At 42.6% G+C, this 16877-nt stretch overlaps 1 protein-coding gene across 3 annotated transcripts in view; it reads left to right on the top strand.

Annotated features, from left to right (window-relative positions):
* The window catches only part of VSNL1 (visinin like 1), a 93188-nt gene extending 76732 nt beyond the window's left edge, over positions 1–16456 (top strand). For 2 of the 3 annotated variants that reach the window (XM_075086760.1, XM_075086761.1), the window contains exons 3-4: positions 14338–14553; positions 15473–16306. In XM_075086760.1, the coding sequence (XP_074942861.1) occupies positions 14338–14553; positions 15473–15670 (414 nt within the window). In that variant the 3' untranslated portion in view covers positions 15671–16306. Of the gene's footprint in view, positions 1–14337; positions 14554–15472 lie in introns of all 3 variants that reach the window. The other variant, XM_075086762.1, reaches the window with a different exon arrangement.
* Positions 16457–16877: the final 421 nt, after the last annotated feature.

The following is a 16877-nucleotide window of genomic DNA, read 5'->3' as shown; positions in this document are numbered from 1 at the left end:
GGCATGACTGGCTCGGTAGATGAAGGAAGAGCAGTGGATGTTGTTTATCTTGACTTCAGTAAGGCATTCGATACTGTCAACAATAACATCCTCAGACAAGTTAAGGAAGTGTGGGTTGGACGAGTGGACAGTGAGGTGGACAGAGAACAGGCTCAGCAACAGAACTCAGAGGGTCGTGATCAATGGAGCAGAGTCTGGATGGAGGCCTGTCACTAGTGGTGTTCCCCAGGGGTCTGTGCTGGGTCCAGTCCTGTTCAACATAGTCATCAATGACGTGGACGAAGGGATAGAGTGTAACCTCAGCAAGTTCACTGATGACACCAAGCTGGGAGGAGTGGCTGATACACCAGAAGGCTGTGCTGCCATCCAGCGAGACCTGGACAGGCTGGAGAGCTGGGCCGAGGAGAACCTCATGGAATTCAACAAGAGCAAGGGCAAGGTCCTGCACCTGGGGAGGAACAACTCCATGCACCAGTACAGGCTGGGGGCTGAACTACTAGAAAGCAGCTCTGTTGAGAAGGCCCTGGGAGTGCTGGTGGGCAGCAAGGTGACCCTGAGCCGTGCCCTTGTGGCCAAGAAGGCCGTGGATATGCTGGGGTGCATTAAAAGGAGTGTGGCCAGCAGTTCAAAAGAGGTTATCCTCCCCCTCTACTCTGCCCTAGTGAGACCATATTCAGAGTGCTGTGTCCAGTACTGACAGGTGGGTGTCAAGAGGATGGGTCCGGACTCTTTTCAGTGGTGCCCAACGACAGGGCAAGGGGCAATGGGCTCACGCTGGAACACAGGGCGTTCCACTTAAATATGAGAAAATCTTCTTTCCTGTGCAGGTGCCAGAGCAGGGGCACAGGCTGCCCAGGGAGGCTGTGGAGTCCCTTCCCTGGAGACATTCAAACCCTGCCTGGACGCGTTCCTGTGCCCCTGCTCTGGGTGTCCCTGCTCAAGCAGGGGGTTGGACAAGGTGACCTCCAGAGGTCCCTTCCAACCCCTGCCATTCTGTGATTCTGTGATTCTGTTTACAGATTTCTCTAAAGTGAGCCCTTGTGATCATATCTGATACCTGGAAGAGTAGATAAAATCACAGAAACCCACAGGAAGGTGATAATACAAAGTTACAGTTACATAACCTGAGGATAAGTTTTCCCCCTCAAATATCCAGTTCACTTACTCTCATAGAAGTCTGCATCCCCCAAGAGTTGATTGGAGTAGGAGGGATGAAACCAGGGAGAATCTCTACTCTGTGGGATGATACTTTCTTCTTTAGCTGGCCTGTTGCCTAAAACGGTGACACCCTTGGGAACCATCTAGTGCAGATTATCACTAGTATCAATATCCACATTTTGTCTGCATTGGCTCATGAGCACAGTCAGCATTAGCACAGCAACAGCATATGCAGGGAGATGACATCTCTGTGTGAAAGCAGTGATCCATATGGCCCACAAGGATTTTTTCTGCATCTCTTTCTACAGATAGCAAAGAATATAACTGTTGGAAAAAATAATTTATATACAATGAGGATTTTCCCTTCTTGCACCATTTTAGATAGGAACAAGAAGGTAAAGCTCCTTTACATTCTTCCATTTATCCTTTGAAATTCTTTGTTCAAGATCCCTTCCCCTTAGGGGAGTTGATCTGTTGAGCTAATAGACAAGGAGACAGTGTACATGAGAGCTGTCATAGTCTTAATACCTGTAGTTTCTTCTAGACCTGCCATACGTCTTCTTAATTCCCAGAAGGTGACACAATGGATTGTGTCATTCCCTCCTACTTTCCCACCCTTGGGAAAATTCATTGGATTCAATTCACAAAGAAAAGTCTTCCAGGCTCCTTGTACTGAGTTTTCCTCTTTCCTCTTTCTTTTTCTTCTATGTTGAGCTTTAGGTTTTATCCAAATGCTGCTCAACCAAGATTCCTAGATATCATGGTTATTAATAACATCGATAATAATACTGTTATTCACATGGAACTACAAATGTGAACAACACCTCATGTAAATAAAACTGGGGGTTTTTAAACATCAGTGAGCTCAAGAGTGTTGTCCTCCAAGACATTCTTTCTAAGCAAGAACTGATTTACTCTATTCTGTTGACATATAGATATATACAAAGATATATACAGAGATATATATGCATGATCCTTTGCACCAGAATTCTGGTATTTCAAAGTTTTTATATACTATTGGGCTTCTACGTCTTGGCATTGACCTTTGAAGGGTTTTACATTATAAGAGAAAGCATAGATACAGAAGAAAATACATTATGTTGCAAAGCTGGAATCTTAAAACTGCACTGTGTTTAAAAAGTCCTTTTTTATTTTTATTCTCCGAAAGAACAGAATTGGAAGGGCTATAGAAGGACAGATCTTCTAAGTAGGGCTGTACAAAATTTTAAGAAATGTACATGAAAACCTATCTGCTCACAGCTTCATTGCAAAAGAAAAGCTTTGAGACAGGCCTTGCAGCAGTTAGAAATGTGGGCCCATTTCCAATTTCAATTATTAGAAACTTCATTTTGGTATGGTTCCTCTGTGAGTTGTTAGACTGCTTTCAAACTCAGTACTGAAAATAAAAGTCAGTAGGATATGTGTAGGGACAACAGGGAAAAATGGATGATACCAAGTCATAACCAACCTGCCCCTTATCTGTTATGCTGACTGTTACCGCTATTGCCACCATCCCTCCTGCCTTTCATCTGTAACTTTGGGGTCCTTCCCATTCCCTTAGCACTTCCCCCTTTTGTCCTGCATGGGAAACTTATTCTCCTATTACCAACTCCGATCAAGTACCTGTTTGTGTGCCAAGACCACAGGAGTTTAGGGACAGATGGTGTGTGTTTTCCAGGCTGTCAGGATTTGCCCAGGTGGGTTCCCAAGCACTCTGAGTCATTAACTCTGTCTAGCCCTAGGGTGTTGTTAAGCTTTTTGGGTGCAACACAAAAAATAACCACTCCCATTCCATTCCCTGGGGTTGGTTGGGCACAGAGGGATGAAGTGCATGCTGCTGCACACTGACTGACCTAGAGTCTGTGGCTGTAGTCCAGTTACTTATCCTGTTCCATGTGTTCCTGTTGGGACTGAGCTGCCTGGAGGTGCAGGCTGGGGTTCCCTTTTCCAGCATGTGATGGCAACGAGCAGCAGGGCACGCTGATTTTGGGAGCGATTGGCCCTTCCCATTTTCCCTCCTTGAATACTTAATGCTTTTCTCAGCAGACCAAGTGCTCTCAAGGTACTCGTACCATATGAGTTCCCTCTTTTTCTGCTCCTTTGGTCTCTCTGGACTTCAGGTTGTAGTTTCCTTCCTTGGATGGAAAGGTTTATCACTGCTCTATGGTCAAAGGTTTTATGAACTGGAGAAGATACCCAAGTCCACCAATTCCCAGCTCACTAGAGTGAGCGGTGCTTGGAAGGGAATTGATAGTTCTCCTCAGAAGTTAAAGCTATTTGCTGGTAACTCCTGAATTAGCAGGTTTTGCACTCAGTATCATGAGCAGGGATTTTGTAGTTTAGCACTCACTGAGAACTTGAGTTTCAAATCCTCCATTCTCTGATACTCCCAGCTACAGCCGTTTTCCTTCTCTTTCTGCAGCTTCCTTTCTGCGCTACTGGGCTATAATATCTCCATATGTATAAGAATTTTAGCAGGACTTATTACATAAGTATATGAGACAGTCAGATATTTCAGGCATGAGAATTTTTTTCTGCAGTTCCATCTGTATATTCATAAGATGGTTGTCTCAGACTTTAGTGATTCGTGTTTCAAATCCCTTTTTGGCTAGAAACAGCACTTACTGATGCTTCTGTAGTCCCGTTCTTTTGGGAAATTTGCACTAAGGGCTTCACAACACTGTAGGCACAGCATTCAAGTTAATACTCTGAACCTTTGGAGCAAAAGCTCACTGGGAAAATAAAGCCTTTTTCAGAAATAAAAAGGAGTCAGATGATCTTTACTGGGGAAAAAAAAAGGATTAAAAAAAAAAAAGGAATGTCCTAGATCAGTGTATTCTCCATCTGGTATGTTCCCAGATTCCTAAAGAGATAACATGGTGTCAAGAAAAAGGATGTTGTAATTAGACTGGGGCATAGCTACAGCACAGCAGGATGCTGACATTGTCATAGCCCTGTGCTATCGCTGACCTTAGGGTAGTGGAAGACACTGCCAAGCTTAAAATAAATAAAGTGTTCCAGTGCTGCTGCTCAGTTAAGGAAGATCAAAGAGAAATAACATTTAATCAGCAGTAGTCATGGTGTTATGCACTAGCAATACTAATTGTTTTGACAACAATTCTCTCTGAATTTTTTTTGTTAGCACTGAGTAATAACTGATATGCTAGTGTATTGAGCTACACAGCTCAATTAAGTTTATTGTCCAAATCTAATCAGAGAAAAACTGAGATTGAAAATCGATTCATTTCCTGCTAGTTAATGACTAATTCCCCAGAAATGTGAATATAGAGATTAACTTTTCAGGCTGAAAGTTTTTTTTAGAGGTAGATCCTGCCAGATGGATGTTTGATAAGAAGCAGTATGGCTTTGCTTTTCCCATCCATCTTCCTCCAGCCTCTTGGCATACACTGACTCTAGCTTTTGTTTTTTAACTGTGGGTCTTGCTTTATCATAGCCTGTGGTGTGCGTTTGTCCTCTGGTGTCTTAACTTAACCCATGTCTCACACAATTGCAAGGACCTGGTATTGATAATTCAAGGTCATCTCCTAAATCTTCCTATATTTCTTGTCCATATACTTCAAATATGCATTTCTGCAGTGGCTGAAAACATCTGCAAGGCAGGGTGACTTAGTCTTTAATAATGTCAGAACTAGTCACTGTCCTTGGAGATCTGGAAAAGACAGAGACTCTTCTCTGACCCCACTTCAGCCTCTACAAGTTGTGAATTTTCCCTGTGAAGGGGAGAAGTTAGATTTTTTGGCTCTTTGAAGTATTTCTTCTTTATGTGAAGAGCTAACAGCTGCTTATAAGCCTCCCCATGTGTCTATATGCATACGTGTTCACAGCATTAAAGCTACTGAGCAGAGCCATAAGCAGTAAACATCCATGAGTTTTGGCAGCTCTCCCCAGTTCTTGCTAGTTCTATGACTCCCACTACAGCAGTGTCTGAAACAGTTTCAGTCCCTTGTTGTGCTTATCCTCACAGCATGCCTCTGAGGTGAGGACTTCTCACGAATTTACACATGGGGAACTGAGACCTGGATCTAAATAGTCGTTTAGACTCTGGTCTTTGGTGGTCCTTGAGATTATCCTTTCCAGAGGCTCAATGCCGTAGCTCAGCTGCTGCTGAAACCTATAGACCCATGGCTGTGGATGCTGCCCACTGCCTTGGGACCCCCTGGCAAGCTGAAGCCAGGTGGCTGGAGACAGTCTTCCTACGTGGGACATTTCTACCTTACACTGCAGGTATGCTTAAGAGTGAAGCTATACCAGACTCAGCATCTATGGGGGCAAAAGGCTGGAGGGCTTTTACTGTGAAGATTAGCACTGGGACAGTGTATAAGGGTCTTTTTTTTTTTCCCCATGTTTCGGTATCATTCATGCTCTGCAACTGATGCTTTACCCCTGGTGCCTGTTTTTATTCACCTTGCTGCAGGAAATACCATGCTGGTTTCTGCTTTGCAGCAATGAATTTTGCCAGTGTAAAGGTTCAGATTTGTATCCTGTCAGCCTGAAACCCAGATTCATGTGTATTGATCCATTGTAACCCTATGGGCTAATCCTTTCCTGATACTCAGCTCATTTCTTTGGCTGACTCAAGAGAACTTGATTGCTCTGAAGGAATCTGGCTGGTAAAACCTATGCAGACCTGCAGTACTGGCTTGAACTGCATGCTCCAATCCTGCATTTTCCCAGTGGGTCAGCCCAGTAGACCTTTTGTTTGTGTAAAACACAGTACAAAGGCTAGAGCCGAGCCAAAAATGGCCTTTCTCCCAGATACCGACTCACATGCTTTGGGTGTGAATTGCTTTGTTACATGTTATGACAAGCTGGAAGAAGATAATAACCCTTCAGAGACTGACTGGGAGAAGAGGGAAAAACAGGAAAACTGATAATGTTTTGCTCCGGGTAAAGGCAGCTGTAGGAGGAACACAAAATGAACCTGACTTCTGAAGCAGCTATGCAAGAGAAAAAGAGAAAAAAATGCATCAATGCAGTTGCTTTATTGCATATTCCATCAGCAGAAGCTGCAGTCCTACGTGTGGGCAGTCTAAATATCGTCTGCTTTGATAATCTTGCTGTTTCTTGGGTTACATTAGTGCCAAACTATGTAATACATGTAAAAAAATGTAATACATTGAGCTTCGATTTCAAAAGGTGCAAACTCTGACACAGTAGTACCAGTTTTATTCATGTATTTGTATTTTGGAAAACAGAGGAAACAACTGACTAGCCATGAACAGAGTTTGTTAGGACTATGCTTGCTCTTTCCAGCGTCATCTGCAGAATAAAAATAGCTTAGCAAAGGAAATTTTAAGCTAGCTAGCCTGGTAACACACACAAGATGTGGTTAGGCAAGGCTCTCGGCTTTGAAACGTTTTCCACAAAACCCTGCTGCTATTTCAGGCAGTTTTTACAGTCATCATTGACACACAAGACCCAACCAGCGAGCCCATTTTCCTCTGGCTGTACTCCGGTGGAGCAGAGACCTGGGATCCCCATCAGCCCCATTAGTGCAGCACTTGCTTCAGCTCATGTGGAGATGAGTGGCATCAGTGCTGTAACTGGGAGTGAGCTATTGCAAGAGCTTTTAAACCTCTCCTAGGATTTCTCTGCATAACGGAGTGCTAATATAGCATATAGAGGAACAGAGGATAAGGAGAAGGTTGAGAAGAGGTTCCCATCTCTAGCACACATCTGAACGTCATGTCTGGAACTGTTACAGCATCCCATCTCTAGCACAGTGTGGAGACATGGTCCAATTCCACCTCCTGGAATTTCAGTAATGAAATTAAATCATTGTAATCCTCACTTTATTTTCAATGCATATGAGCAAGATAGCCCCAGACCTTTTGAAGGCATATGATGTGCCTTTCTCTGCTGATATGCTGCTACTCTGTGGCTGACATCTGGGAACAGGACAGGAACGTCTGTATCTCTGGGACCCAAATCCCTTAACATTTGATTAAATTGTTAATGGAAGCATGCATAGCTGTTGAAACTACTTCTGCTTCTGTGGAACCAAATTCTTGGGTGCTCGTTCATTGCCTGTTATGTGTCTGCATGTCTCTGCAGTAAACTTCTGCCTTGGAGAGCTCTGAGACTCAAATCCTCAGCAGTTATCTAAATGCTTTCATTTAAAGGTCAGTTGGGGATAGGAGCCACAGAAGGACTTCAGCACAGTAACATGTGGTTAATTGCCTCTGGGAACAGGATCTCCAAAGTGTAGACAGAAGAGTTGTGTGAGGAAAGCCCTTGGAAATCCACAGCTGGAATATTTGGACACCTTAAAGTGGTGAGAGAGCTGGCTATGAAGGCGATTGTCCAGTACCCTTCATTGCTTTGTCCTTTTGTGGGTTTTGCCTTGGTTGCCTAAAGGCCCTTGGGTGTCTGGACTTGAATAACAACATTTGGATGTGTTTCAGTTCATTAAAGATCTCATCCAATGAATACTAACTTAGGGAAAAACCATGGACATAACTAGAAAGTGCTATGGAAATGCTTTCAGATTTAGCATGATCATAGGCCCAATTCAAAACCCGCTGAAGCAATTAATTGGATTGTTTGCATTGGCCCATATTGCCACTAATATATGTGTGCTTAGTATCATAGCAGTTAAGATGCAGATGAAAGGAAAGGAGAATTGTGAAAATTACCTAGGTTAAAGTAGATTTTTAAATATATTTAGTGGGGGAAATGCTAGAATCCAAATCTCTCCTAAAGGAGTTCCTCAACCACTGATCTGTTAAAAAAAAAAAAAAAGTTTGCTCTCTTTTTGATCCCTTTAGTATTAGTTCACACAAGCTGTTCCCAGTTTGGGACCTTACATTCCCCTGATCCATACTATGCTGTAGGCAGTGCTTTCTCCTGAGCTGCCTGTTCAGCTTGTCTCAGATAGGGAAGGGAGGCGAGCGTGGCATTTCCATGTCCAAGCTGAGACCTTTCAGGAGGGAAAGGGTTTTGCAGCATCCCACTGCTGTGATTTTGGAAAGCCTGTTTTGTAGGCAAGTCCTGAAACACTTGTGCAGCCAAAAGTATGTAGAAGATAGCTGGGAAGAGGCCTAGTCTGAGAATTACAAGGACTGGACGTCTCTCCGCTTAGGACTGTGAAGGACGACTTAAGACTTTGCAATTAGAAAGTAACTTAAGTTTAATGATGCCTCTGCTCCCCCTACAGCCAGTCAAGGGAGAAGTCTCTGACGCCTAATTTGGCTGCTTCAGGTGGCTCTTCGGAGAAGCCTCTCCACTGACCAAAGAGCGATGCATGCACTGATCCAGGGCGATGCTGTGGCTCTCACACTCGCAGGCGTTCCTGCTCACAGCCCCGTCCTGCTCAGCTTTGCCCTGTCCCTGGTCCCCTCCCCACTGGTCCCCACCACCCTTGCCAGGATGCTCTTGCCAGTCCTTTCTGCTCCCACGCTGGGCATGGAGGCAGCTCACAGCCTTTCACGTTCATTTCACTGGCATTACTCCAGAGAATAAAGGGGAGACGTAACATGAATAAGAGGGGCACACTGTGCCTTATCCATTCTTAATCCATACATCTGCAGGAAGCTGTGAAAATGTGTCTTCATCTATTGTAAAGGTGTATCTGTCCTGACCTGCCCTTGAGCTATGTATTCCCAGGGCAGTCAAATCTCTTCCAGAAGAAGGACAAATATACTGGCTGTGTCTTCTTGTGCTGCTGTGGTTATGCTCTTGTACATTAGTTTTCGGTTTTGTACAAAAAGGTGCTGGCAGGCAGAGGCTGCAGCCCTGCAGGTCACCCTGGTGCCAGAGAGGCACAACCAGGTCCTGATGGACGCAGCCTATATATCTCTTCCCCTTTTCATGCCTTAAGACATGAAGTGCAAGAGCACAGTATGTTATAGTAAGTTACAACTATTTTTTCTAAAGGAGAGAATTAAAAAGTATTCTTTTTTCTTATCTCCTCAACTTCTGCATTTGTAGTGCTGGCAGGAGCCCAGATCTTCGCCCTCTTGAAAAACTAGTGAGCAGCAGCCTGCTCCCCAGTCATTGCAGGTGTCCCCTTCAGTGACCAAAATATCGCCACAGCTTTATCTCATGGTGAAAATACCCACAGTATCCATGTACTGTAGTTTCAGATTTAACGCTGTGGCTCTGCAGAGTGGGAGACTGTATCTGACTGGTGACGTATGAAGCTGGGGATAAAACCTCAAATCTGAACTTGGTCCCTGTACAGAAAAGATTGTGGGTAACAGCTGTTAAAGCTGTTAAGCAAATACACTTTGAAGGGCTTCTTGCTTCCGAGGATCTGTAAGATGGGATTGACCAGCAGCTATCAGCATCTGGGTTCAAATTTAAGAGGTTTGCTGTAAAAAATAACCAGTCTGAGCTTCTACCAGCAGCCAAACTTTCTGATTCTCAAAGCGCCCATGTTCTCCACTCACAGAAGTGAACTGGGTTCTTAGCAAACATTATAGGGAGGAAAGACAACCCTAAAAAAGTACATAAAAAGAGAAACTCCTTCCTCAAGTGTAACAGAATCAATTGTATCAGGTGTTTCCCATGGGAGCCAACTGCTAGGCATGTTTCCACATACAGGCTCCCAACAACGCTCATGCTGCTCCTTGTGCTGGCTGTGCCCCACTCGTTCCTCTTCGCTGCTTCAGCCCTCGGCAGAGCGTGCTGGTGCTGAGCCCCGAGCGGGGCATCTCAGCTCCTGGGGGAATCGGCAGCTGCTTCTTCCATCTCCTCTGTCCCTGGGATACAGCCGCCCCATACCACCTCCTGCTCTCCCACACTGCGCTCCAGCTCCCACCTAGATGCTTGTGTAGGCAGCATGTTCAGCTTTCTGTACACTGCGCTAATTCTGGTTTTCTCTGGTTTATAACAGAATTTCCATTTTAATAGAAATGCATCTCAAACATGGTAGAACATCGCATGAAAAACAAAGCACCTCTCAGGCCTATCTGTAGAGTGTCTCTGCCCCATCCCACCAATCAAGGAGAGACCTATCTTTTTTGGCCCCCCATCACTTGGGAGTTTGGGACAGTGTATTGCTTTTGATTTTATTTTTGCCATATGCTAAAGCTTTAGCCATATGCTTTAGCATACACTTTATGCTTTTCAATAACTGCCTCCCAAAGATGATCTGAATAGAGTTGGTCACAGAGTTGTCTGTGAACAGCATTGCTTCAAAGAAGTCAGAAACATCTGCAGCCAAGCAGCTAAATATTTCTAGCTATTTGATCAGTTTCCCCAAGACTCAAGTAATGTACAATTTATAGATGCTATTCGCTAGATATGCTCATTCCAGGACCCTTTGAAAGGCCCCCGTATACCAGAAAGGTGTACAGAAACACTCTGGGAGCTAAGAATCTGCAAGACAATCTTCCCCTCCAGAATTTAGAAGCAGAATAAGAGGGATTCTTTTTTTTTCTCTTCCGTTTTCCTTACCTAATTGGTAGTTTTCTGTAGAGCTAACACTTTCTTCACACATCAGCATATTGATCTAACCAGTCAGAAGATGCACAGGCCAAGCAAGAGATGAGAGTAGAGAAGGAGAAAGAAAAAGGAACGACCAGGGTTCGGTCACTGTAAAAAGCCCAGGCAGGTATATTTTGCCTTGATTTTTGGCTGAAAAGGGAAAAACAGAGCACAATCTGGTGAACAGAGCGCACTTTTCAGTGGTATCATTGCAGCAGAAGGGAACTAGTTGTTTTCATATGTAGACTGATCACCTGGACAAGGGTTTGCAGAGAAGGCTGAAAGCTGAAGGCACTGACCTGCCCAGTGACTGTAGCCTCTGAAAATCCCAGTTGTGTTTCTTGTTTCTGAGGCATTCACTGAGCTCATGTCAGAGTGCCATTTCAGGTGGACTAAACCACCCTCCTCATACTACCCCTGCCTTCCAGAGATCTGCCTCCTATTGCCACTTGGCTCTGACTACTTAAAGTATTTAAGTACTTAGCTGAGTAGTTAAAGTCTGTGCCTTTACACCTTGCTAAGGCCTCACTACATTTAAATAGTCAAATAATGTTTTACCAGAGCTGGCTTCTTTTACTCTGTAATTGTTTTGGTTTTCTTTTAGTCCATTTTTAATTTATGAATCATTTCAAAACAGGCCAGTGGAGGTCTTCAAGTAGGTAGTCGTCATCTTGTCTGTGATGAAAAATTTAGAAGGATGTTTTTCTCCCCGCTATGTGAGGTTAATGCTATGACTGGCACAAGAGGTAAGCGCAGCTTGCTTACGCTCCTCTGGTGGGAAACTGAATGATATGTTCATGTTTCCCCAGGAATAATTTAGAAATGGTCTTTGGCATCTCCAGCTACTGACCCCTTCTAATCCCCTACTTTGTTCTTGGGCTCTGGAGTATTTTTGGGTGTCTGCTACTTCTTAGCCATTTTTATAGGTGAGCTGCTTCACTGTAGTTTAGTTCTTTGGTTCCACCAGTACATTTGTACCATGTCTCAGTCTGGATCATAGGAGAAAGCATCTGAATGTGTTTTGTTTCCGTGGACAGTGAAAAAGATTATCCCATTTCCCTCTGGCTGCTTGCCTTTCTGTTAGAGAGACTGCGGAGTGACAGTCACAGAAATACCAGTCAGGCCGCATCCTCAGCAATAGTCAGCTCTTAACCAAAACACTTGGAAGACTGTAAAATTTTGAAGTATTTTGTTTTGTAACAAAAATTTGTTTTCATAACGTAAAAAAAAATTCATAACACCAAAAGTTTTGTTTCGTATATGTCACAGGGCAGCGATCAGATCAGATTTAAAAAGCAAGAGATTATTCTAATTGTCTTTTCGGCTTTGAACAGCCAGCAAGCTCCCAAGACATAGGAAGGGGGGAGGGGGCAGTGGAGTCCCGGTTGGAGCTACAGGGCACAAGAGCCACTTCTTAACTTCCCACCAGTGATCTGCAGAAGTGTGCATATGTTTATACCTCACACACACATGCACGTAAAATTAAATATCACCTACATTAACATCTCCAGTTGATACAGAAGTTGCGGGAAAAGGTAGATCATGAAGAAGAGAAAGCAACGAGCAGGATTTTCAATAACCTGCAAATAACATTCAGGTTTTGGATAACATAACTTTGTACTGACACAGCCGAGCCTAGAATTGTGAGCCCCAAGAGCCTTGCCACAGAGGGAGCTCTGTTTGCTTTGACAAAAGGTTGAGGTTTGCACTAGAAGAGCAATTCAGCACAGTCTGGTAGCTGCAGTCCTGAATTGTATCAGAGAGTCCCTGTACCTTTGTACGTGTTTACGAGCCAAATCATGTCTACCATACAAGGGTCCAAAATTTTTTTAAAGGTCAAAAAACAGAAGGCACAGAAAGAGCTGCAGCAGTACCTTGAGGTATTTGCAGCTCCATCAGTTTGTATTATCAAAACAGAAACGGGACAAGCCCATAAGTTACATTTTCAGGAGGAGATGATACCAAATGCCGCTTTCAGCTCTTAGAGAAGGGGCATAGAAGCAGCAGCTGGATGCTGACCCAGACAAAGTCAAATGAGAAAACAGCAACTAGAACAATGATGCTAACCTGGACTGGATGCTAACCTATCACTGGAGAGGGTACAGTGTCCCTCTCTCTCGATGCCTCCACACCATGTTCAAACATCTTCCCAAAAAGACAGTTGGGAATGGAGATGGGCATATTTAATACCTCCTCTGGGATAATACAAAGATTTGCATCCCTTGTGTGTAATTCACAGCAGGGCAATACTCAGGATGGCTGGAGGTGGGCAAAATTTAAGGAAGATTTTGCATTGACTAAAACGCCACTGAGCCGGAGAAGAGTTGTCTAGCAATCATACCTCTACAGCAATGCAAAGGTTATCCTGAATTGTGTCTGAAAAGTATCAGAGGGAACAGTAAGTTGAAAGGAAACTTTTAGTTTAGGGCCCCCTTGGCAGCGCAGCAGTGGCTCCTGACGTGACCCCCATCGCCACAGATCTGTTGCAGGTAGCAGGCTGTGCACCAAGTTTTGCATTTTTTAGGGAAAGACACAGTATCCAAATGGCCGCATTTGGCCTCCTCAAAGGAAAAGCAGCAAAGGCTTGCCATATTCTACATCTGTGTTTAGTCAGACAATTAGTAGTGCCCATTTCCATATATGCTGTGAGATCCCTAAGATCCTCCCTGAAATCGGAGTGTATTGTTCAAGAGCTCTCACAGCTGACCACAGCAACCGTCAGCCTGCAGTGAAAGCTCTGGACAGGGAAATGGAAAATTGTAAAATGCAGATCCACTTCCTCGGCTGCCACTGGAGTCTTTCCTTCAAACTTACATTATTAAATGCAATAATTACTAAGAATTGGAATTTTAAAAAGCACAAAATGACATGGCGCTCAGATTGGGAGCAATGCACATCTATATTTCAGGAGCATGAAAACCTCCGTGAAATTGTGCTGGGATTATAGAAACAAACATTATTTGTGTACAGTCCCTTCACGGCAGTGGGGCTTCAGCACTGGTCTAAAACTCCCTTTCTTAAAAGGTGTGTTTTCTTGAGTCTGGGCCACAGAAGGAACAGCTGCTGTCTCAAATGTCTTCAGTCAAACATTTCTCAAGGGAAAAAAATATCACCTGAAAACCTACGTGTTATGGTCATTTAAAATGTTTTGTTAAGCTACAGTCAGTCGCAGTGTTCACTGATACTGGATGTTAAACATGACAAGCATTGTCCTGTATTGTTTAACTGAATCTCAGTTCTCATCTTACGTACTCGCATTATGTTGGCTGGCAGAAGAGAACGTATGTTCCTGGCTTTTTATGCTATGTGTGGATTATTTTTCTTTAATAAATAAAGCTACATAACAACAAGCCTTGGTTACAACGTGTCACGGGCTGGTTACTCCCAGGCAGAAAAAATACTGCTAAAATGCACCTCGGTTGCCGTATTTCATAGAATCTCCCATTTGTACCCAACTTCATTTTAAGGTTCATCTAGTTAATTTAGCTTTAAATTAGGGTTAAATACATTTGTAATGTAGTTTGCGGTAAGCTAAGAGGTTGTTGTAGGAATAAGTTTTTAATAACCATTACACTGTAACTGTTCCAGAAGTTTACATCGCTTATCTTCAGTTTCACACAAATCCCACCAGCAATTTTTCATAAATGCCTCACTTCAGTATTTTGCAGGCAGGTATAGAGCTTGCTGCCTTGCGTTGCCCACAGTTCTGTTTGTTATCTTATTTTGCAGTTCTTTCCGTATGGAGATGCTTCAAAGTTTGCCCAGCACGCCTTCCGAACCTTTGATAAAAACGGAGATGGGACCATCGACTTCAGAGAGTTCATTTGTGCACTGTCCATCACCTCACGAGGCAGTTTCGAGCAAAAGCTGAACTGGGCCTTCAACATGTACGACCTGGATGGTGATGGTAAAATTACAAGAGTGGAAATGCTGGAAATTATAGAGGTGAGATCAGTACGACATGTAAAAATAACACGTCTGAACATTAATGAAATTTGATGACTTGTTCGCATACCCTTTAGATTTTAAGCGCACAGGAGGCTGTACTGTGTCGTTGAAAATGTACATTACATACATTCATCCTATACTGACTCATACCTAACCGGTGGAAGCACACTAGCATTTTAATAGATGTAATCTTTGAGAATTGCAGAGAGCACCTATGTGCATATGAGCTTTTAAATATCAAGAGGTATTTTTTTTTTTCTGGTGAACAGATTAACCATAAGAACAGCACAGCAAAGGATTTGCAAAGCCTATCTCAAAATCACTTGATACCCTTGAAATTACTGGTTTGTAGCTCAAGTAGCTGAAACCTTATTGGAGATTAACTTTAGATGATTACAGAAATTTATAGGGATAACAACACACTATTTTTAAGTGAGCTCTCACAGATGGGCTTTAAGATGACCATAGCATATAACAGGAAGGATAAAGTTTACCGCCCTCATCATCTGCCAGCTACTCACCACAGTAGTTAATACCAGATTTTGCTCACATGTACACATAGAAAGCTATTAAAAGGTGATGACTTCTAAAACTGATTATTCAGAATTTATGTGAAATGTTTCAATGAAGTGACTAAACACCAAATAAACAGTTGATCCAGAGAATAGGTTAGAACAGTTTTACACTGCGAAACAGATAGCCAAAGAAAGTAATTGCAGGATGCACAATGCAACCACCAAAACAAATCTACATCTCAAGAAAGTAAAACAGATTCTTCCTTGTTTTAAGTATATGGACATCGGATTCTAAGGAAAAAAGAAAAAAAAAATTTACAAAAACTGGCAATCATTTTATTGTTGGCCAAAAAATCAGGTTAATTCGTATGTTGAATTTTCTATTTGGTTTCTTTCCAAAGGCCATCTACAAAATGGTGGGCACTGTGATAATGATGAAAATGAATGAGGATGGCCTGACGCCTGAGCAACGGGTAGACAAGATCTTCAGTAAGATGGATAAGAACAAAGACGACCAGATCACACTGGATGAATTCAAAGAAGCTGCAAAGAGTGATCCTTCCATTGTATTACTCCTGCAGTGTGACATTCAAAAATGAGCTCGTGTACAACGCGTCATAGACTGCACAGAAGTTTAATGTTCCATTCAGTTTGCAGCTATTTCCACACACACAAAAATTTGCTTGGACTACCTATAAATGGACTTGCTTCTTGTGTTTGAAACACTTGTGTGCATGAGAATGTCATTTGCTAAAGAATTTTAAAAGTATATATTATAAAAATAAACTGCCACAACGTGACGTGTGCAATGTCATTTCATAACAACCCTGTTCCTCTGAAGCCTGTGCAGCAGTCCCGTGCTGCAGTGAATTATATTATTTATTGTTCATGTTTTACTGATGCTAGCTCTGTGTCTCCTAGATTGAGTAATGTTAGTGACACTGAATTCCCACGGTAATGTTAACTGTTTATTATAAATCATGTCACCATTCTGCTGTAAAGTAATACTGGACAGACAGAGGGGAAGGGTTCCTCAGCTCTTAAGTCTGATCCACACATGTGCTTGTATTGTCAGTGGATATAAATGTACTTCATTTGCATGCCTTTTAGGTTTGCCTTAATTCTTACCTCATTTGCATCCCTTCAATCTGGAAAGAGCTATGTCAGAGGAATGCAGTATAAAAAAAGAAAAAGAAAATCCTGCTAAAATGTTCCCTTTAATTAAAAGTATATATAAATATATATATATAATGTTTAAAATATTGTTTTATTGGAAGTTTAAAAGTTTTATTGGAAGTGTATTGATCTTTGCCTGAATTTTCAAAAGCTTCCACAGAGGTTGCAATATATATGTCCCAAAATAAATTTATAACATTTGACCTTTTCCCCTAATTCTTATTTCATGTCTTCAGCACAGTAATAGGAAAAAAAAAAAGTTCAATCTCTTGAATTATCCACCACTGTACTACTGGGAAATATATATTTCATTATGAAAGCATGAGGAAAACGTCTTTGCACTCACTCACTAGAAAAGTCACATTATCTGAAACCAGAAGTTGTAGTTCTTGTATTTACCAACAGAGCAGCTGTTTATCCTCCAGGATGCTAACGCTACGATTTAACAGTATACCTGCTAGACCTGTGCTTCCGTAGCTTTTTAAGCTAGTTGGAAGTCAAATGCAGTTTATTTGCTTGCCCTAAACCTGGTCTTCTAATGTTTTTCCCTCCCTAAGCAAGAGTCTTTCCTCTTACCGCATGCACTAAACTACCCCAGGTTTAGCATAAACAGACGTGTTGTTAAAAAGT

The sequence above is a fragment of the Phalacrocorax aristotelis genome, chromosome 3 (assembly GCF_949628215.1).
Source record: "Phalacrocorax aristotelis chromosome 3, bGulAri2.1, whole genome shotgun sequence".
In the NCBI taxonomy this organism is placed as follows: domain Eukaryota; kingdom Metazoa; phylum Chordata; class Aves; order Suliformes; family Phalacrocoracidae; genus Phalacrocorax; species Phalacrocorax aristotelis.
The sequence above is the reverse complement of the archived record's forward strand: the minus strand, read 5'-3'. Positions and strand labels throughout refer to the sequence as shown.